Source organism: Mizuhopecten yessoensis, unplaced genomic scaffold (genome assembly GCF_002113885.1).
Source record: "Mizuhopecten yessoensis strain PY_sf001 unplaced genomic scaffold, ASM211388v2 scaffold1379, whole genome shotgun sequence".
Lineage (NCBI taxonomy): Eukaryota > Metazoa > Mollusca > Bivalvia > Pectinida > Pectinidae > Mizuhopecten > Mizuhopecten yessoensis.
Window position 1 is genome coordinate 1,155,646 of NW_018404017.1, and position 24,611 is coordinate 1,180,256.

General features: G+C 32.7%; 1 protein-coding gene across 2 annotated transcripts in view; it reads right to left on the reverse strand.

Moving 5' to 3' along the window:
• Positions 1–7,979: 7,979 nt before the first annotated feature.
• Positions 7,980–24,611, reverse strand: part of LOC110460819 (translocation protein SEC62-like) — a 46,591-nt gene continuing 29,959 nt past the window's right edge. Inside the window, exons 1-9 of one of the 2 annotated variants that reach the window (XM_021513990.1) lie at positions 22,956–23,031; positions 21,430–21,547; positions 18,805–18,907; positions 18,248–18,365; positions 16,992–17,105; positions 13,452–13,547; positions 13,092–13,152; positions 12,251–12,370; positions 7,980–11,922 (exon numbers count right to left, since the gene is read on the reverse strand). In XM_021513990.1, the coding sequence (XP_021369665.1) occupies positions 11,513–11,922; positions 12,251–12,370; positions 13,092–13,152; positions 13,452–13,547; positions 16,992–17,105; positions 18,248–18,365; positions 18,805–18,907; positions 21,430–21,547; positions 22,956–22,994 (1,179 nt within the window). In that variant the 5' untranslated portion in view covers positions 22,995–23,031 and the 3' untranslated portion in view covers positions 7,980–11,512. Of the gene's footprint in view, positions 11,923–12,250; positions 12,371–13,091; positions 13,153–13,451; positions 13,548–16,991; positions 17,106–18,247; positions 18,366–18,804; positions 18,908–21,429; positions 21,548–22,955; positions 23,032–24,611 lie in introns of those variants that run through there. The other variant, XM_021513980.1, reaches the window with a different exon arrangement.

Here is a 24,611-nt window from a genome sequence, read left to right on the forward strand (position 1 = left end):
TTTTTTGGCTTTTTTAAGAAAAGGACACAAAAAAATAACATTTATTTTTCGACATATATTTTGTTGTTATTAATGATATAATTGATGTATATAATGTATATTTGCTTTAAAATCAATGTAAGTGTCAATACACAACACTGCACACATATATATATATATATATATATCTAAAATATATGGCCAGTGGTTTTAGAAAATTCTCAGAAAAATAATTATTCATTATTCCATATAACACACGGAGATTACACAAATGAATTGTTGTCGAAACATTTGTTCTTAGAAGAAATGTAGCATGTTCTGTGGGAGAACTGAGGACAAACTCCCTCTGACAGATAAGTGGCATGTTTTGTCTGAGAACGGGGAACAAACCTTCATCCAAGAGTTACCTCCTCATTTCAAAACAATATATTGCTCGAGTTTCTTACTCTTTTCCTATTATAAAAAAGAGAAATCCTCAATCATAAATTTGACAAAATGTTATTGATAGTGATGAAAGTGGTAATTATAATATTTTTAAAGTAATTAAATATTTTTAAAGTAATTAATTAATATTTAAAACTATTGATGGTTCTTGTAAACTATTTTTAAAGTATTTCTGACCGCTCGGAAATTTATTCTTTTTTTAAAGCTTATATATACAGTATTTTCATTTTAATGCTAAAATGTATTTTTCTTATTACTTGCAATTTTGTTGATCAAATTACATGGCTTTTGCTTTATAGGATCAGGCTTCCCAGTAGATAAGCTCGGTGTATTTAACAGTTATTTGTAAATAAATGCTATTTTTAGCTAACAAGGGATAGCTTTTTCTTTATAGCCATAATGTAGTTAGTAAGTCCTCCTCTTGGCAATGGCAGGCCATGTGTCTAACCTTGCCATGCAATCACATTTATGTCCTGGTTCCATGGGTTCGAATATATAGCCTTTTTAGTTTAGTTTTTTTTATTGTTTAAGAAGACAAAATATTTTACAAGATGCATAACAAAATACTACATTTATATAGCTCTGACTGGTTAGTAAACAAAGCAACAAGTACAACTGAAGGGTACATTACCTTTAGTTTTTAAATATCTTACAGCTATATATAGTGATTACATATATCTTACAGCTATATATAGTGATTACATATATCTTACAGCTATATATAGTGATTACATATATCTTACAGCTATATATAGTGATTACATATATCTTACAGCTATATATAGTGATTACATATATCTTACAGCTATATATAGTGATTACATATATCTTACAGCTATATATAGTAATTACGTTGTTGCTATAGTTAAAATCTTCTTGCTAGTAAATAGCTATATGTAGTTAATATCTATATGGGTCAAAGAAATAGTATTAACAGTAGCTTAATTATTATCTATATGGGTCAAAGAAATAGTATTAATGGTAGCTTAATTATTATCTATATGGGTCAAAGAAATATTATTAATGGTAGCTCAATTAATATCTATATGGGTCAAAGAAATAGTATTAATGGTAGCTTAATTAATATATATATATATAGTTAAAGTCTACACGTATATATCTATAGCAATACATGCTTATACAAGAATGTATTTAATATTGTTAAAATCTATATATGTATAGCTACATTATCCGCCTGAAGAAGCCCTAGAAGGCAGAAAGGCCTAGCGGACGATCTGAAAAATTTGTTTTTATTCTATGTATAGCTATATATAGATAATATCTATATATGTATAGCTATATATAGGTAATATCTATATCTGTATAGCTATATATGGGTAATATCTATATATGTATAGCTATATATAGGTAATATCTATATGTATAGCTATATATAGGTAATATCTGTATATGTATAGCTATATATATTTTATGCTATATATATGTATAGCTATATATAGGTAATATCTATATATGTATAGCTATATATAGGTAATATCTATATATAGTTTATTTAGGGTGCAACGTCCTTACAATAGCTAAGGTCATATGAGAACAGGTGTATATATAGTTAAAAGCTACATATTGTTAATTGCGATATATAGTTAATATTGTAAATATATATCTGTGTATTGCTAATATCCATATTTTTTTAATAGCTACATGTAGATTTTTTTTGATATATGATTTCAGCACATATGAAATACATATCTGGTGACAGCTAAACTGTAAAAATTAAGGTCAAATTTTCAATTTGTAAAACTAATATTTCATTTTCCATTCACGTTTTATCGCATTCTGATATGTGTAATCAATACTTTTCAATATACACCTTACTTGTTAGGTTTTTGAGCAGTTTCTTAAATATTTGTTGCAGAACGAATTGATTTTTTTATTTACGTTTTGAGCTGAGTACACATCTTATAACTTTACATAAGTGATATTGTAAATACATTTGTGTATCTTCATGACAGTTTTTCAGTAATTTTATGAACTGATAAATACAAATATTCTTACCTTAGACATTTGTCTTAAACAAAAAAGTAAACAAAATGAAAACGTATTTCATTGGTGTAGATTATATTTTGTACAAAATGTTGCAAATTAAATATAATGTAGTATCAAAACTATAGACAATAGAGGCTATATAAAATGTAGGTTGTTAGTTTTATTTAACCATGAAGATGTATATATTGCAGCGTAAAATTTTGTTCCATATGTCAAGGAAAGGTGCCAGACAAATCGAATAAGAAAGAAAAATCTAGCACAAGTTGTATCTCTGTCTTGGGTTGGAATAATATAATGTGACGGTGATATGTATTGCTACCATGAAACTGCCATTGGAGTATCCAGATCCTTCAACCAGAAGAAAATATTGAAGCAAAAAGCAGGAAATGCTGACATGATAGTGGCTCTACGGAATCCACGATATTTTGTTACATTGTGCACACAATTTTTATTTTTTTATTTTACATTTTAATTTGTTTAAAAATAAATTACCAAGCAGTTATTAATATGGTATCATTTTCACAGAGGTATGAAAAAAGTTGTGTCGGATTATATTTATCAAGTGTGAATTCACATTGATAATTTTTCTTTTACTCAGTGTTCTGTGTTCGAGGATAACATGACAGCCTAAAACAGTCCCTGGGAAGAGAGAAATAAAATCACAGTATTTCAAACAAAATCAATAAATGTCAGTAAAATTTCTTAATAGCCATTCAATGCAGACATGGTCAAATTAGTCATTTTGTATGTATTATGTATTACATATGTTGTGTATAAATGAATATTTAGAGTGAATTTCTAACATGAGGTGGAAATTAAAAAGGATGTTACTTATTTGCTTGCAATCATTTTTTCATCATGTAAGAATCCCCTTATGATAGTTGGTGTGGAGGGTGTTTTGGTATGTCATTTTACCGATAACAAGCCCATGCAGGCTAATAAGCCCATGCTTGCTAATAAGCCCATGCTGGCTAATAAGCCCATGCATGTTGCCCTGAATTGGGTGAATTTCTAAAAGAAGGCCAATATATTTTTGAATCTTTTGATGACGGCTAAGCTGACTCGGCTTATTAGAGTCTAGGTAAGATGAAGACTGGGCCTAGTGGAGGAAAGGAAGTTCACAATTTTTTAAATATTGACATTCATGTATTCTACTGCATGCAAAATAATCATTCTTTAACTAGGGCATAAAACACTGTAATGCATGAACTACTTATTTAAGAATGAGTTTTAAGATTACAATTTGTGAGATCATTTGTATGGTAGAGCTGATATTGAAAAATTGTTTTAAAATCATAACTTTTATATGCACCTGATTTTTATTCTTCATTGAACTTGAATGGAAAACCAAGTCCAGTATGACTTATTTATTGACTTCATAAGGCATTTCCTAGCATTTACTAGATGACCTGACTTACCTAGTAATTTTTAATCATGTAAATGAAGTTTACACTACCATTTCTGGGCAGTACCAGATCTAGTTGTACTTCTGTCAAGGTTCTGTTGATCAGATCAAAACAATGACAACAAGTGAATTAATACAGTAATTTGTGAACCTACATGTGGGACTGTAGTCTGATCAGTCACAATATTTGTCCAGTTTTCAGATAATCTGGAAAAGTGACTCAAACTTTTGACCATCACAGATTCATTTAGCTTTTCATGCTCAGGCATTTCTTCATTTCATGTTGTTACGTTCTTTAGTTGAAGAATTTTTCAGCTTATTTTCTTATCCTTATTTCGGACACGAGGAAAAATTTAAATCAGTGCTTGCTTCTTCAAATTCATGAAAGTTTTATATAAATTCTATTTACAGTGTTTTTGTACTTTTTGGGTATTTTTAGTGACCTGGATAAGGGTGATAATTCTTTACCATTCATTATACAAAGTTTTAAAGTTCATAAATTAGATAAAATCAATTTCTGTGAGCTGTATCACAAATTATTTGCCACGTTCACTGTTTTTGTGTATCTTATTATATATGTACTTGTGTTCCAATTGTTATTGTTTTCTTTACCATATTTGTTCTATCAACACCCCACCCCCTCTTGGATAGACGACAGTGTTATTCCACTACCTCTCCTTTCCTTTTAAAAAATTATGAAGGAAAGATTAATGTTTTCTTCACATTAAAGTGCATCAGTAATATTCATGCATATTATTATAATGCAGAGGTTTTTTTCCAAAATATCTTTTGTTTTAGCTTGTTTATTAGGGAACAAATGTTTTATTTAATGCCATTCTTTTAAAGGTGCAGCTTCCATGGGGCGTTCAATAGAATAAATATGGTATGCTGTTTACACCTGGCCAGTCATGTTGTAATCTGTATTATATACCCAAATAATACCCACACTGCGGGGGAGAGGTAGCTCTGTAAGGATACAACAATACATGTTCCTCCTTGTACAGTGTTGTACAGTGTTTGTAGTTTTATGTCTACATAATAGGTACACTGGGACCCTGCCACACTGGGCATCAACAGTGAGGAAAGGTGTCGTGATTAATAAAAATCTATTGCATACATGTACCTGCAACTGAGCTAGATTAAAAGAATCTATCACACCCTTGGGGGTGAGATAGGAGAATCTCAACCCGAGGGAGAAGATTCTTAAATCGCCAAACACGAGGTTTTGCCCAGTGTTTGGCAACTTAAGAATCTTTTCCCTAGGGTTGAGATTCCCCTATCTCACCCACAAGGGGGTGAATGATTCTTTTTCTTTTACCCTGTTCTCCCATTGTGTATCATATACACAATATAATGATAACGTTACATGCCAAATTCAGGGTTGACGTGGCGTTGATGGATTGTTGACGTGACGTCATTGTATTGTTGACGTGACGTCATTGTATTGTTGACGTGAATCCCCCCGTCTCAACCCTAGGGTGAGACAAGGAAATCTCACACTGGTAAAAGGGAGGATACACCTGTCCAGGGTAAGAGAACAGGTAATCTCAGTCGAGGGCCAAGATTCTGTACTATAATCCCAACTGAGGCATAAGATATCTCTCTCTGAGGTGCGAGAAAAATAAGGTCAATATGTATCGGCCAATTTTGTGGCTACAACATTGAAAAGTCAAATCTTGAGTGTAACATTTTGTCAGTTCTTTCTGATGACTATGTGGTCAGCGGTGTTGTAGGTAGACAATATATATTTATCTTAAGTTTATAGGAAGTTGTACAAATTCTTTTCCAAATATTTATGAAAAAAATGGCTTTTTCTAACAATCATTAGAATTATGTCATCAGGTGTTTTATAAGACAATACCAACATTTTTTTTCTGCAAAAATTAAATCAAAATTTGTTAATTCCATAACTAATATTTAATCTTTAGTTCAACCCTCAAAATTCTTAAAAATATATATTTAGATGTTTTTGTTAATGGAGTTTAAAACTTAGATTTATGATTGTAAATTTGGAGACTTGATGAAAACAATTTAAAATTGTATTTTTTGAGACTAGATGAAATCTATTGAGAAGTTTTAATGAGAAGACTTCGAAACTGGTTTTTGTACAATAGCTAAGTGTATGTTTGTGTTGAATGAGTCTAAAACATATAAAAAAAATCTACATTGTATATACATTTTATACATTTACTAAGCGTCTGGTTATTTTCATTTCTACAAAACTTTGTGATGGTTTACTCAAAATGGATCAAATATGTTGATTTTTTTTTTTTAATTAGTGAATATTACTCTTTGAGGAAGTGGGGGATAATCCTTCCAACAGCTAAGTCGATCTGGACTAACCTACAGGTCTACCGTCTGGAACACCAGTAACCCAGCATCTTTATCTTTTGTCACAGTGGTATAAATAAAGCCAAAATATAAACCAGAGACTATATAGGTCTCTGTATACACACTAAAGTTACAAATATATTCATTTATCTTTTTTTTGACAGCAAACATCAGATATTTGCCATCTACAAAAGCAATTCTGATTTATTTTGACATTTCATAAATACATTTGATTCTATGAAAAGTCAAGATTGCAACTTCTTAAAGTAGGAAATAGGGTAATCCAACATATATGAAGTAACAAGAGTTTGCCCTCCATTATATATAATGCAGTGAATATGATGTGAATGTCAGATTGTGTGCTAGATTGTAATATATCACTGTGCTATCTTTTAAGGTTTGATGCGAGATGTACTGTTCAATATCAACATTATATCTCCATGTTTTATCGGAGTAACGGTTTACTTATCAATATTATGTTGTTTTTGTACTAAGTTGTTATTGACATCATGCATAGACTTTTACAAATGTACAATGTATTTTTTTATTTGTTTTTTGTTTTCAATTATAATCACTAACTCTTGATATCTTCGTTAATTTTCACTTTTCTTTCATGGCTACAATCTATTGAGGATAGAGAAATTTTACCAGGAATTTCTCAATACTTTCACTCTTTGTTGAATACCTCTATTGAATTGGATTGGTGTCAACGGTTTTAACATGAACAGTGTTGTATATTCATACCCATATAGATGTACCACAAATGTGCTATTTATTGTTGCATGAACTTACATAACTTGTGTTAAAGGCAAGTCTCTGAGTGCTGTCTGTTGTGGGTTGTGCCTTGTGTAAAGAAATATAGTCTTTAATGAAATTAAAATACCTTACATTTTGCGTGTCCATTAATAAAACAACAGAATGAAACTTTTGTCTTTGTCGTTGGATTCTCCATAGAAAGTAAAGGCTTAGTGTATTTTGAACACAAACAGGAATTGAAAACTTATTTTGCGAGCTTTCGAAAAGCAAAACGTCTGGGTTTTTTGTCAAGCAAAGAGTGTAAATGACTAGTGTCTCAACTCTAAACCGCTGAAAACAACTCGCCAATTATTATTCATACCAAACTGATGAATTTTATTCTGAATAATTCTCCATAAATATAATTAACCATAGGTTTTGACATTCACAAGGCAATTGCCTGTCAGGGGATATGCAAGAGTACACTATAAATTGTAAGTTTGTTTTTAGTAGTCAGTTTATGGACAGACTCTTAGAAATTCCAGCTTATTATCAATGCAGTCTCTAACTCATTTTTCATGTGCCTTACAGTATTAAGTACTCCAGTCTTGGTATAAGTGATACGGAGCTGGCAAAAATGGAGATTCTTATAGAAGGCTTTATATATAGTCCCAAAACTAAAAACTATGTTTCCTAAGAAGCTGAACAGTTTTAGACGATAAATAAATAAGTGGATCTTAAGAGGCATTTTCAATTCAATGTTGATCCAAAACACTGTTAAGGACCTAGCTATCCAGTGATACAGAACTATTTAAGATCTGCCAACAAATCTGAAGGCAATAGGCCTAACATACTTTGAGTTTTTGGGGCTAATGGTAGAGTATTGTCTCGTCTGTTCATATATCCAGGTAGGTGCAGTATTCACCAATATAAGGAGTAGATCTATAGGATAGCTGTTTTATGTCCCCAATCAAAACATGTAAAATAAATAATATTATATATATGCTACTATTAGTTTTAGGGCTTTAACAATACATCAACATAATGATGTGATATGTTGATGAAAAAAGAGAAAAAATATGTTGCAAAATTTTAATGGCAATATTACAACTCCATGGAAACAGACTTGGTCCAAAATGGAAATTTCACACAATTCACGTCTTTCGACCTGCATGCAGCGAGTGGGAGCTTTCACTTGCCATGTTTGAACCTATGTAAGTGGATTTAATTCTGAAACAACAAAATCTTGAAAATATCATAGGTGTATCGTAACCTCCAAAACTTAATCTGTATTGAACTTATTCAAAATATCACGATATAATGTCACATGATATATCGTTGCAGCCCTAATTATATTCCCCAGGTACTGTTTTATTTTTATTTTATACATATCATAAGCATTGGAAAAAATAAGAAATATAATGCAATGATGTTATAGACGTGCATTTTCTCAGACAGTTGAATTAAGAAGTTTTTTTGGTAACCCCCCCCCCCACACACACACACACACTTGTAGACATGTGAATGCATACAGATATGTACAAAAAATACACATATGCATTTGATCAGACAAATCAATTTTTAAACTTTTAAACTTTTTTTCACTTACACTCATCCAAAAGTTGAAATGTCATGTTGTGTAATAATATCTTAACATATAACTTGCCTTTTAAAATGTTTTTATGAATTCTTTCTCTCAAAATTGTTTGCTACAATAATTGGGGGCCGAATTCAGTTCTTGTCCGATACACTTCTGTTCTTTGACTGAAGTAAGTGCATGAAAGTCCTTATCTGCTCTCAAGGAGCATTTAGAGTAATGGCAGGATTTTATTGAATAGAAAAAAATATAACATGATACAATACAAATATTTCTACAACAGTTGTTTATTCAATTGCGTAACCTGTTAGAATTTTCAGTGAACCATTTTTTTCCCTGTGATACAAGACAATATAACAAAAATGACACCTTTTTTTTCCTTGCTACAAGACAATATAACAAAATGACACCTAACAGCATAGAGACAGTGTTACTGGCACAAATCACCTCATTCTGGCCCCATATGGTCATTTTTTTAAATCTTCTGATACAAAATTCGGCCATTTTCAACTGTACTCCAGATGAGACTATATTCTGACACTACTCAAAAATGACAGAGGCTACAGGTGTATTTTTAAATATTACAATGTCCTTTTGAAATCCTGACTATTTCCCAGTTTGTCAGCACTGCAGATAAAAAGTCAATCACTCTATCTCAATAAATCCCAGCTTATCTTAATGGTGAGTCAAATGTATATCTATTAATCAGTGATGCTCCACTCTCCTCCACCAATACAACAGCAGTAAAAACTGATTTTAACTAACAATAAAGATGTATAGCAAAATTAACAACAAAAATGTCCTCGAAGAGCAACTTTTATCAATATTTAGAGACGTGTTTGAATGAACACATACCGACACTTAAGGCTATATCATATCTTACTGTGACATCAAAATCCCATCAGAAGAGTTCGGCAAGAAATATATAACATGTCCTTCATGAGTTACAACCTTGATTTGGCAACTTAATTCATGACATATTCAAAAGTTGTTAATATTGAACACTCAGAAGACAACTGAACACCAATCCCATTGTAAGAAGGGAGATAACTTTAAAGAAGGGAGATAACTTTAACAAATTATACAGCTTTACTGTATTGCCGTCTCATCTTTGTTCATCAATAAAACATGTGTGAATAATCTCACACAATTCACAGGTACAATGATTAATGTAACATGTAACATTTACCAACTGTCCATCCTTCTTTACAAAGTACAGACATTTTACTACATTACATCTATAACTGGACTATGTATGTATGGGCAGCGCTCTACTACAGTATTCAAGAATATAAACAATCTTGCAAAAAAAACAAGTTTGGCAGGAGGTAAAAATGCAGACTGACAAATTTGCAATGTACAAATACACAAGACTAGAATTAAACAGTATTGTTGTGTGCCAGGATTACCAGATGTTCTGTTGGAGAAACTATTTTCATCTGGGATACTTATGTCATGACTGGTGTACCAATTTTATCTCTGCCTCTGGTTTAAAATTCTGCAGCTTTTTATGTATCAAAGAGCTTTTTCAATTTCAAAATCATTTTGATAATGTAATTTGACTAATGATTTGGTACACAGATGAGGCAATGATCATACAAGTGAGGAATACCAGATTATTCTGATAAATTGTAACATTAAATTGATACAGATCATACAAGCTTCTATGACAGACCTTGAGTAAGTTAAAATGTTCATATATTCACTGTACATTCACACTAGCAATGTTGTGCACCGAGAGATTTAGCCAATCCTATCGTAGAGCACTTGTGTGGAATACCTCATTTGAAATGTAATAAGATTCCATCTATACAGAAAATATTTGATTAAGACTCTTCAATTTCCAACAAAATAAAATCCAAGAGATTTTCTTTCTCAGATTAAAATTTTAAAGAAACAGAAATCATCACAGAAAATGTATAGGTCCCTGAACATCTAGAAATAAAAGTTGCCTCATATCAGTATCAAAGTTACGAAATTCTTATCTATGTTTCAGGTTGTGATTACTGCTAAATGTCAATACAAAACAGTGTACCTCAGCTTTTGACAAATCTTTCATTATACATAAATGTCAGTGTCCATATGTTTATTCAATATTGTATACTGTAAATATGGCATCAGAACTGACCAATCCCAGCATCAGCTGACCACTGACTACTCCCCATATCAGCTGACCACTGACTACTCCTCGTATCAGCTGACCACTGACTACTCCTCGTATCAGCTGACTACTGCTATAATGTGTTATAATAAAACATATTCAACTTGTCTGAGAAAGACAACTCTATCAGATCTAAACAAAAGGCCCATACCTTTTGTTTAAAGGATCACATTCACCTAATTCTGAGCAGGATAACTCAGTTAACATATTTTTTTGAGGGATAACTCACAAATACTTTAATACAAACTTATTGTACATACCTTATAATTAAATCATCTTCCAAAATGGCAGTAAAATTCATTAGAAAAATATAGAAAAACATATTTGTGTTTCAGAAATACAAAACGCTAAATAGATATTTCACACTGAAATATAGCCTGAATACACACTTTAAAAAGAGTTAGAGAAAATTTGGAAATATGCCATATTTAGTAAAACAAAAAATGTTTGTAATTTTAAGTTCATTCATGTATATTCTATTGAAAATCAACTATGCACAAAATGAAAATAAAATACAGGAGTTTACTCTTTTTACAGTGGTAAATCCAGATTGAAAACAACTTTATTAAAAATGTGTATTAAAATTCCTATTCCAAATGTTTAGAGGTTAATGAAATAAGGTGTTTTGTATATTTGTTATCAAACTGATAAAATAATTCGTGAGTGATAAAAAAACACATTATCTAAGCTATCCTGTTCAGACAATAGCTCCTCTTGTATGCCACCATCACATGAGTAGTCACCTTTGCTTATGGCAGGTAAAATACTGTGCTATCAGTACTATTACTGAATTCTAAAATGTTTAAAAACAGAATTTGTCCAAGTTCCAAATATTTTGCTTGTAAAAGGAAAATCACTTTTCTTTTTTACTTTCATATTCATGTTCATCGACATCTTCTTCTTCATCTATATCCTCTTCTTCATCCTCATTTATTTCTTCATCTTCATCAACTTCCTTCTCATCTTCTGATATTTTCTTCTCACTTTCATCTATGTTTTCCTCTACATCTTCCTTCTGCACCAATTCAAAGCCCTGCTCTTGTGCTTCCTGTTTTTCCATGACCTCCTTTTCCTTATCCTGTTTTTTATCTTTCTTTTTCTTCTTGATATCATCTTCTTCTTCCTTCCCATTGTAAATGTCACACTTATACAAAGGTTTGAATGAATCGAAAAATCCAACGTCTTCTGTCAGATTCGGTAAAAACCAAAAATGAATTTTTCCAACAGTCACAGTCCAAATGACACAAAAAAGTAGGAATCGAACTGAAATTGAAAATAATGTAATGCAATAAGGAGATACTTTTCATTTTACAAGTCTTATTCTGATTTTAGTTATTTGTGAAAGCCTCAAAAACAAAATTGACTGGCACAATTTTTGAAACCTTCATTTGCATTTTGCGAATATAAATATACAACATGATTTATAGGAGTTAAATGTGAAGGCTAAATTAACACTGAGCAAAAACTTATTTCATTGGCAAAGGGAAAAGTTTGACTGGGTGAAAGATGCCCTGTATACAGTAATTATAAAAGTTAGATGCTGTCCAATTATTGCTGCAAGCTACATCTCAATTAGATACACAATTCTTACCTAGAACAAGGAACAAGATGAACCCGACGAAACTGGCCCCAGCTAAACTGCAGTAGTATACGCCTACTCTCAACTCATCTGGCCACAGGGGGAACACACACAGAGCTGCTGCGCCCACCACTGCAAAATCACAAAGTCACCACACTTCTTTTATTGTGATAAAATAAATACTGTTACAGGAAAAGCTTTGCCAAACCTTCCACTGGAAAATCATGTAGATATCTCAGCTCTTTTATTGTAGTAAAATGAGTCATACAGCATCGCCAAACCTACCACTGTAAAGCTGTTTGGGAGGATCATTTTCTTCTGATAAAATTTGTTTTTTTTCCCATAAGAAATCAATGAATCCGAACAGAAATGAAAATATATTCTAAATGAGAAAATTGGTCCTTGTCATTTTGAATATGTACAAGAACTAGAGTTGATATTAGAAGTTTGCTAGTACACAAAGAACTGCCAATGACAGATTAAAGATAAACAGACTGTATTACCACAATTTTGTCTAACAAAACACTGTACACCAATAAATAGGAAGAGTTCTTCTCCCAATACATTGTACATGTATGGATAACAACACGGCTTCATCAAGATTTCTTGGTGCTAACAGGGTCAGAGTTTCCTTATATCGATCATAAAGTCAAGGAAAGGAGATTTACCAGAGGTGGAACTTTAATTAACCCTTTCACCACTGTAGACCACAATAGACTCATTCAGATCAATACATGGTAAAGTTTACTTAAGTTACATAGGGGTGAAGGGGTAATACTGGTGATTAGATCTTATAAGTGATGTGTTGTTCATATAATACTTCAGTTTATAAACTTTGATAGCATCATCTTACCCATTAACAGGCCTATAACAAAAGTCTTTGCTGGAACAGGGTCGTAGATCCACACGTATACCTGTAAATAAATGTTAAAAACATAACTGAGAAGTTCCTTTATTGAACTGAACTATTTCAGCTAGACATTAAAATCGTTACAAAACGATCTCCCATGTTTCAGTTCTGGATGCATGTTTCAAAAGATACCATTTTACAATTTTTGCTCACAACAAAACTCCTTCACAATGTATGGAAAAAAAAATGAAAAAAAATACCTCTGTGAAGTTGGAAATATCATAATAGTAAACAATGGTTACTTCACAAGTGACTTACAAGGTAGTAAAATAAAACAAGAGACATGCATTATGAAATACTTACATCACTTCCATCGAGAAAGATCTGATCATCGTGCATGTCAACTTTCAGTTTTCGTTCTTTCTTCTTCTTTTCATCATCCTTTTTCTTTTCTTCATCCTAAATAGGTTTTCATTTAAAAGAAAAGAAAAACTTATCCGTCTTGAGTGTACTTAAAAGTATTTATGGGTATAACTTCAACCAACCTCCAGTATACCAATGTATCTATGGGTCAGTATGCCAATGTATCTATGGGTCAGTATACCAATGTATCGATGGGGCAGTATACCAATGTATCTATGGGTCAGTAGCCCAATGTATATATGGGTCAGTATTCCAATGTATTGATGGGTCACTATACCAATGTATTTATGGGTCAGTATACCAATGTATTGATGGGTCAGTATGCCAATGTATCTATGGGTCAGCATACCAATGTATCTATGGGTCAGTATTCCAATGTATCTATGGGTCAGTATACCAATGTATTGATGGGTCAGTATGCCAATGTATCTATGGGTCAGTATACAAATGTATATATGGGTCAGTATACCAATGTATCTATGAGTCAGTATACCAATGTATTGATGGGTCAGTATGCCAATGTATCTATGGGTCAGTATACCAATGTATCTCTGGGTCAGTATACCAATGTATCTATGGGTCAATATACCAATGTATCTATGGGTCAGTATACCAATGTATCTCTGGGTCAGTATACCAATGTATCTATGGGTCGGTATACCAAAATATCTATGGGTCAGTATACCAATGTATCTCTGGGTCAGTATACCAATGTATCTATGGGTCAATATACCAATGTATCTATGGGTCAGTATACCACTGTATTGATGGGTCACTATACCAATGTATTTATGGGTCAGTATACCAATGTATTGATGGGTCAGTATACAAATGTATTGATGGGTCAGTATACCAATGTATTGATGGGTCACTATACTAATGTATCTATGGGTCAGTATACCAATGTATCGATGGGTCAGTATACCAATGTATCTATGGGTCAGTATACCAAAATATCTATGGGTCAGTATACCAATGTATTGATGGGTCAGTATACTGACCCATCAATACATTGGTATACTGACTCATAGATACATTGGTATACTGATCCATCAATACATTGGTATACTGACTCATAGATACATTGGTATACTGATCCATCAATACATTGGTATACTGACCCATATATACATTGGGATACTGACCCATCAATACATTGGTATGCTGATCCATATATACCTTGGTATTCTGACCCATAGATACATTGGTATAGTGACCCATCAATACATTGGTATACTGACTCATAGATACATTGGTATACTGGCCCATCAATACATTGGTATACTGACTCATAGATACATTGGTATACTGTCCCATCAATACATTGGTATACTGACTCATAGATACATTGGTATACTGCCCCATCGATACATTGGTATACTGACCCATAAATTCATTGGTATACTGTCCCATAGATACATTGGTATACTGATCCATCAATACATTGGTATACTGACCCATCTATACATTGGTATACTGACCCATCTATACATTGGTATACTGACCCAAAGATACATTGGTATACTGACCCATAAATTCATTGGTATACTGTCCCATAGATACATTGGCATACCTACCCATAGATACATTGGTATACTGTCCCATCAATACATTGGTATACTGACCCAAAGATACATTGGTATACTGACCCAAAGATACATTGGTATACTGACCCAAAGATACATTGGTATACTGACCCAAAGATACCTTGGTATACTGACCCATAGATCCATTGGCATACTGTCCCATAGATACATTGGTATACCAATGTATCTATGGGGCAGTATACCAATGTTTCTATGGGTGAGGATACAAATGTATTGATGGGTCAGTATCCCAATGTATTGATGGGTCAGTCTACCAATGTATCTATGGGTCAGGATACCAGTGTATCTATGGGTCAGTATACCAGTGTATCTGTGGGTCAGTATACCAATGTATCTACGGCTCAGTATACCAAAATATCTATGGGTCAGTATCCCAATGTATATATGGGTCAGTATACAAATGTATTGATGGGTCAGTATGCCAATGTATCGCTGGGTCAGTATACAAATGTATTGATGGGTCAGCATACCAATGTATTATTGGGTCAGTATACCACTGTATTGCTGGGTCAGTATACCAATGTATCGATGGGTCAGTATAGCAATGTATCTATGGGTCAGTATACCAATGTATATATGGGTCTGGCTCATGTTTGACCAGTGTCTGTAAAATGTGACTGGAACAGAAGTGGTGGTTAATTGGAGCTTGTTAAAACAGGTAGGTTGTCACGTTTTTTATTTACCACATTGTATCATGATTTTGATGTTATATAATATTGTTATTTACCATCACGATTCTGATGTACAGTGTAACAACACAATATGTATCATCCCGAACTTGATCTAATGAAATATATTTTCCATTGTACATTTTTTTATTTTCAATTTTCAAAAAAAAAATCCAATGATCATAATGATGTTATGCAATATTTTCCATTGTAATTTTCATGTTTTACAATAATTCTCATTATTATATTGCTGTTATACAATATTTACCATCACAACTCTGACATGATACAAAATTTACAATCACTTGTCTTTACATTATCATACAATATTAACTGTCACAATTTCCTGATGTTTAATGATTCTCACATTAAATTTGACATTGGAGTGAGCAATTCTGAGAAACACATTTAATATCTTCAACAAATGTCATCATGTAGTTATTAATATGTTATTGCCTGGGAGTTATACGCCTTAACAAACATGCCAGACATTCCCTTTCATTGTGGACGACATGTCAGTATAACCCTTTGGAATTTTCGAAATCTTTAATCAGAAAAATATCAACTTCAAAGCTGTGCAAACAATGCTTGACAAAGGTTATAGTTTTAAAATATCTTCCTGGCTTCCATGACCTCAGTTTTGTAAAAGATATCTTTAAAGATGACAATTTCTACTAAAACCACGATTACCTAGCTAACTACCAGCACTTTGCTGTAGTTTTTCTACTAACCATCCCCTCCTCATCTTCAACTAGATATAAACGCAATTCTCACCTTATATACATAGTTAACTATGAAATTAAACAAAATATGTATCAACCCAGTGAGGATTGAGATTTCCTGGCCTGTACCGTATTACATAAAGCTAGTATTTTTCTCATACACTTAAAATTTGCTACTGGTATTATCGTAATATTCCTTGTTCAAGAAATATGTCATATCATACTAGTGCTGCCATTATCACACATACCATATGCCAAAAGTATTAACGTTCCAATTGTTGATAACACAATTCTATTGCAGCATGGTAGCATTTTCAGATTATAATTATGTGTGAGCTACTTTTCAAACACAAGAATAAACCCATGGAGTGTGGGAGGAATGGGGTCCAACTCGACACATCTAGCCTTATGAACAACATTTCTTCTACCTCAGTCATGGTACTTAAGTACATTAACATCACATGTCACACGACCAACTCATACCTTCTTGTCTTCTTGTTTGCTTTTGTCCTCACTTTTGTCTTCCTCCTTTTCATCTGTTTCTTTCTCTTCTATTGCCTTGTCTTTCTTACTCTTTTTTTTTGTGGTCTTTTTATCCTTGAATATTATAATAACATATGTGTATGTTATACTTACATATATTCAATTTGGTTCTTTAATACAAATTCTGTATCACTAAGGAACATTCCAATAATGTTTTGTACGTCATTTTTAAAATGAATTACATATCATCTCATTCTAATTCCGTTTCTTATTACCAGTCAACATGACTAGTTTTTTAGGGTGTTTCTAAACATGCTTATTCATCACACATGGGTAGATCAGTGACATCGTCATCCACAGCAGATGTTACCGGGGTACAAGTTGGATTTTGACTTCTGTACACATGCTCAAATTATCTCAAATCAAAACCTTCCTAGTTTTATGCACACTTTGTAGGTCATGGTTTGGTGGTTGGATAATGACTCTTGCAAATCTTTTCACACTAGCCAAGACATTTGACTTAAAACCGCTTTATTGTACATATCAGTGAGACCTTTTTTTTAAAAATATATTATGTTTTCTATTATTTTTTCTCAAATTGGAAACTGCCTATGTCCTGGCATTGGGGCAAACTTTGGCCCAAATAAGGGCAGAAAAAAACACTGCACATTTTTTTCAATCCTATACATGTATGTATAACAGAGGTCACCATTTTTCTCAATTCTTTCCCGAAGATTAAACCAAGTAGCCCTGGTTCATTAAAGTCTTATACCCTACCGACTGAGCTAAAGAAGCTTCCCAGCCCAGCTGATGGTAGGACTTAAGCAGCTAGTAATTCACCAGGATGACATATTCCTCCAGGAAATAACCCATCTCAAGGTTTTTTATGGGTGTCAGTGTTGCTTGCGAGAGGCTGGGTATTTTTTGTCAAAATTTCCGAAAGACCATATGTGAGTGCCAATGTAACAGAGCTAGGTTATCATTTTTACAATGTCTCTGCTAACAGATAGGACCCAGAACCTCTGGTTTACTATTAAGGTGTTCTTTCAATTGAGCAGAAGAAAAATTCTCCCCAGCAGAGTTGGTAGGAAGTGGCTAGTATTTCACCAAGGTTACGTGTGGTCATAGATATGTATACAAAGACATTTGCAGTAATTTGAAAAAAATCAGAATTTAATGAGTATTATAATGTCATCTTGTCTGTGCTCAATCACCGGTTACATAATCTAATGTATTTGAGATTTTTATTTATCTACCTTTTCTTCCTCATTTTCCACCTCTTCTGCCTTCTTCTTTTTCTTCTTTTTGTCAAGGACTTTGTCTTTCCGTCTCTCTAACTTTAATGCCCGGTGAAACAGTCCCTTCTGTAGTAACCTGAAAACAATCGTAACAATGTGTTTACTACTGACACATTTATTTCAAGGAATTTTCTCCTGGTCATCAATCTCCATAGCAAATTGTCCTACAGCAAACTCATTTCTTACATCTCTCAGCGTGTGTTAAACTATGTATCAAAGCAGTTGAATATGTTCTTTTGTCAAACAAATTACAATTTTCCTAATTTCATGGTGTTTTTTTCAATCTAATGCCTAATGTTTGCTTGGTATTTAGCAAAGATAAATATTCAGGTATTCAGTGAATTTCCTCTCATTTGTTTCAATAATTTCAAGTTCATTTCAAGGGGGAAAATAAAAATTAAAACACTTTTCCAAATATTTTTAAATGGGCTGGAGGGAATGGGACTTCAGTACAAACAAATAACACTAATATTTTCAAAGATAAATACATGTATCACAATTTAATTTTCACTTACCTCTCACAGAACTTCTCACAAGATTTTCTGTCGGACAACAAAATATCACTCTTACTTGGCTTGGCCCATTTCGATTTCAGCAGCAAATCAATTGCATCTGATGCTGAAATAAATCAATTTCAACATCAAAATTTTGCTCTCCTCTTATCTTTTTTAGATGTGCTTCACTACAAGTATTTTTAAATGTTATGCTGTTACATAAATACCGGTAACATGAATTTGGAAAATTATCTGTCAAAAGCAATAATGTACTAGATCCCTACCGTCCAGTTACCGGATCTATCAGTTAAATTTGATAGTTACCTTATCAAAGAAAATTGTTATAAAAACATATCCATAAATGTTTTGTTGTATTATGAAGAGGATTGCTATTATAAGTTGCAATAACTGGTTGTCCAATCCTTTTGAATCATTGGATCAATGCAATATGTTGAACTCATTCACCCCTGAAGACACATTTGAACTCTTCCAATTTAAATGTTGGAATAGTTTATAATGAATTTTCAGGGGTGAATGAGTCTAATTCAAATGTTGGAATAGTTTATTATGAAATTTCAGGGGTGAATGAGTCCAATTCAAATGTTGGAATAGTTCATTATGAAATTTAAAATGAAACTAAACACAGCATTAGACAACAGATCTAGATGCTAAACAGGAAGCACCATATAAGACAATAATCAAATGTTTGTGCCTTGCTTGCTTGATACTGGTATATGTATGCACATGCACAGCAGTATGATTACAAACTGCAAGTTTAATAGATGTATTACACAAATTTACACAACATAACAACTGGACAGCTGGTACTAGCCTCATCTGTCAATACACCTACTGACAGCTGGCTGACAGTAACCCTACAAATTTGGGTGATCTGTCTCTAGTGGTTCTCATGTAGTCTGTACATGTGTAGTGCCTTTAGGCTAAGCTTCTGCTATAAATCAGGTATAACATACTATACAGTACAGTCTTATCTCTGCTAATGTTGTACACTTGGGCTATTGGCTAACGAGTATGGACAAAGTGACAGCAAAACCTGACAAATCAGTGTTTTTTTGCCCAGGGACAGACCTAGCTACAGTTATTCAGTAAAACAAAAAAGCATTATTTATATTCTGTGAAGTTTCACACATGTATTTACATTTGGTACAGTTTATAGGTACATTATATATTTACACTGTACGTCATGTATGTATATATATACTGACGTTATACATGTGTACATAGTGTTATACATATACCAGTTACCATATCTTAAGCTCTTATCAAATACCATTTTAAAGATTAAGAGTTTACTGCTTCAAATATATACATATATATATCTAGAGAAAGAGATTATTTACAATAAGAAATAATTAACAATATCCAGTACATGCATTATCCTCTTCAAATCTGGCAGGATTAAATAGGATATTAGTAGACACAGGCTGTACGTGTGTCATTATATCTAAAGAGATAAACAAACAATTCTTACTCCATATGTATAAATAGCTTTGTGATAATTTACCTCTGACAAGTTCTTTCTCAAAAACCCTTTACTGGTTGTGATGAAATACCATGATGACAGAGACATCAACTATTATTCAAATTCCAGTTAAGTAATGTTTTCGTAGATTTAAATCACAATGTTGTTTGAGAAATGATTATGGCCTCCTAAGATTTCCCCTGTGCAGCAAACTCTGGTATTCATTTCACCATATTTGAAGTGTAACCAATTCGTAAACTTGGATACAGTTATTATATCTTTGTCAAGTTGTTTAAGCAAAATTAGATGGCTTAGTCTCTCACTGTTGCTATAATTCTTAAATTCTTGGGTCGAGCAGCTTTGCATGACTACTATGGATTGGAAATGTCCTATCCTTTTGGTGTCGTAATACTGCAGGTCTCCAAACACTTGCTGTGTACGTAAGTGAGGCAAGACCAGCACTTTAGAAAGACTAGTGAACATATTCATTCCAAATAAAAGCAAAACCACTATCTAAGCAGGTTATGATGTTGTGATGTCTACAGTGCTGTCTCGTTATTGATTGCCTGTTTGATGCATTGTTGATCTCAAGTTATCGTCTGCTACAACACCCAAGTCTTTCTCTGATATAATAATAATAAGCTTAATTTCCTTATATAAACTAGTTTTAAAACAATTATGAAACAAATTATTACAACTTATAAATTGACCACTCTATTTGTCCCGGATTTTAGTGTGCTTGGGGTCTAATATGGGTGGAAATCGGAGAACCTGAAGAAAACCATGTGATCGGGCAGGTGAACCCATACCTTTCCATATCGATCGGGAAAGCGAACCCCTGCCGCCGCCTTGGTGGAAGGTGAGCGGGATATCCAATGCGACACACAACCACCCTCAATTTCCTCCCTTTTTCCATTAAACAATACATATATCATGGTTCTATCACCCTGAGTTTTGTAGAGACAGTAATAACTTTATACTTTTTAGGACGAAATATTAAATTTGAAGAGAGTATCTTAGATTATGAATTATTGTATATGTATTGAGTACTTTGAACACAGATCCAGATGCAGCATTTATACAAGTAAGAAATATAGATCATGTGAAGAATGAAGGAATTTTTTGTAAATTATCGAAAATAATGGTTTGAACGAAATTCTTACCAACAAATGTCTTGACAACGGTTCCCATAGGGATAAACTTGGCATCCCGACTTTGACAGTTGAAACGCAAATGCTTTGCTATGGAATATTCTTCTTTACTACAAGGTTTTTCATTTTCCTGTCAAAGAAAAAAAAATGAAGTTTAGATATAATTCTATAATCAAACAGTTCATCAGTGGCAACTTCAAACCTTTTCAATCCAATCCCAAGTTTTTACAACATGAGGCAGCACAACAAAGTAAAAAGAGAATGTTACAATATTTAAAGTAACTTCAACTAGCGATCATTAGACAGATGGCTGTCTGACGAAGAGAACTACATGTAGGTGTATTTGGAAAAATGTCTTAAGACTGGTGCTCTCCTGGCAACATATTTGTATAGAAGCCTCTAGCCCTGCCACTTATAACTTATCAACAGACCGTACTGATCCGGACCGAAAACGAAAATTATTATCTTGTTCAGAAGATTTCAGTTTTTGTTGATTAGTCACTCCCATGACCTACAAATGGCTTCGCTCAGGTGAGGAATTTTGAACGATTGACACAGAGGACTCTTTTGACAGAATATAGCAGCTGTTGGTGATAATAAGGGCGGATATGGATCAATAAATAAACCATTTATGGATATATGTCAGGTATGTGTTTTGTCATAGTAGATTTTTGTTGTCAGCACGTCAAAACTCTCCGATACCAAACGGTGAAGGAGAATCCCATGTTTTCATATGTGTGATATAATATGCTCTACTGTATAATTTTAGCATATCTAATTTGAATTGTTGTCCTGTTTTTATATTTATTCATTAGTAAGTTGTGATCCTTGTTAAATTTTATATATGTTTTGTCGCAAGAATAGCACTACAGTGCTAATGTTATTATGTTACATGTAGATGTGACGTTAAATAAAGCTTCTTGAATCTTGAATATAGCAATGTGCTCTGGCCCCACAACAGACATCTATCTGTCAATATGTCTTAGTCTGGTATCAGGTCCAAAGGAAACCAATTTAGAAAGGAATAATAGGCATAATTAGATAATCAACGCATATCTAATATAACCTTCCGTTATTATGTCTAATGGTAAACAGTCATAACAGATATACTACAACACATCATTAATTCATTATCACACAAATCGTAATAGCATACGAATAACTGGATATCATAAGTAACTTAATTAATTTACACCCGACCTCCGATGCAAGCTAGAAACGGCTTATTTTCAATGTGGTCCTCTCTATAAATAATAATATATCTATACAATTTACTTTGACATAAAAAAAAAATGAAAATGAAAAAGGTAATCGAACACTAAAGCAAAAGTGATCATTCATTTAGTGATGTCATCAGTCTCAGACAGAAAAAAAACTTCGAGTTGACAATTTTGCAACACATTTACCACATTAGTGTGAAATTCATGTAAAGGTTTTGAACGAACTTAGAATATGTATATTACTGTCGATGTAATAATCTATTTTCACATATCACTTTTATTATTTACACTTAAAAAATCGGAGAAATTTAGATATACCTTTTCTGTTCGCTTTCGTGTACGACGTTTGTCCGCCATGTTTACGTGGATAACGTGCGAACGTTTGAACACGAAGGAGTCTTAGTGATACCACAAAGCTCTTTTCCGATAGCGATTTCCACGTAATTGGGGCCCAATGTGGGGTAGTTATAGACACTACGAAGAGTTCGACACTTAGCAGGGGCAGATATTATTTTTTTTCCCGGCTGACATATTGATTATGATGCCAAACAATGTACCAAAACACATATGTGACACCGCTTAGCAAAGACAGATATGTGTATTATTTCGCTATATTGTATATTATGCCAAACAATTAAGGCAACAATTTATGTCCAAAACTCAAATGTGACACAAAATCTCTTTTATTGTAGCAGTGTACAGTAGAAATGGCTTGACCCTTAATATAAAGGACATGTCTCACATAATCATGGATAGTGATTCCAACCTGTACAACACACCTACATATTTATACATATTTATAAACTACATTTTGATTTCATTTTGTTTAGAAGACTGATTTTTTTTCAAAAACTGTTTTCCCCAGATTTGGGACTTGTGAAAATGGTTCCCACATCAATAAAACACCAAAATATGCAAAAAAGTATAATTGTTTTTCTTAAAACGTGTCTGAAAATAAATATCGCTTACTCGGTAGCATAGGTCATTCCGGTGGATTTTTCACAAAATAGACTACATGAAAAGCTAACTTTTGTTGTGTAGACACAGATTTGTAAGGTTATGTAGCCCACATAGTCCACTTCATCATGTATATGCCAGTTTTAGTGCTGATTTTTTTTTAAATTTTGATTACAAATTGAACACATGATTCAGACTCTTAATCATAATTAAAATGCAGCCCTCTTCAATTTTACAGTTGCAAAAGAAGAAGGAGCTTATTTACTTATCAACAATTAAATTAAATTTATTTATAACAGATTTATTTGAAATGATTGATTTTGAATTCAATAGATTTGACTACAAAACTGCACGAGAAGATTCAATTTTAGATGTGGTTATTTTCCCTTGACCATATTAAGGAAATTATAAAATATTGAAATAATTTGAGTTTCGTTTTTATTATGTATGGTTTTAGAAATACATACCTTTTAATGACGCTCTAACGTTACATTATAATATCCCCACCTTTTGTTTATTTGTTGACTTGAGCCACGGAATTAGATTATCTAAGTCCGTGCTGAGCTCACTAGAATTTTTATTTGAATCATATTGTTTTGGTTGAAATTCAAATATGATAAAATAGATGAATGGAAAAATTGAGGCTATAAAAAATTACCCGAGCCAAGACGGATCAATCTAGTAGTAATCCTTCTCTTCTTAGTCTATTAAGAGAAAAATTAATCAGTTTGGAAAAATGTTATATAAAATTTAACTTTATACACAAAAACGTATAATGTTTGTGCATATAAAGTAAAATTTGATACATATCATGAAATTTGAACATATTAATTTTGGGTGCATATTTCTGAATGATTGTGACTCTTACATATTTACTACGATTATGTATAGCGTACAGCAATATAAGTATACTGTTATATAAAGCCATCCGATCATGACACCCTCGCGGGATCTATAACTGGATATGATTTGTACCTGTTGAACTCAGTTGACCGTGACATTAGACGGATTAATGCG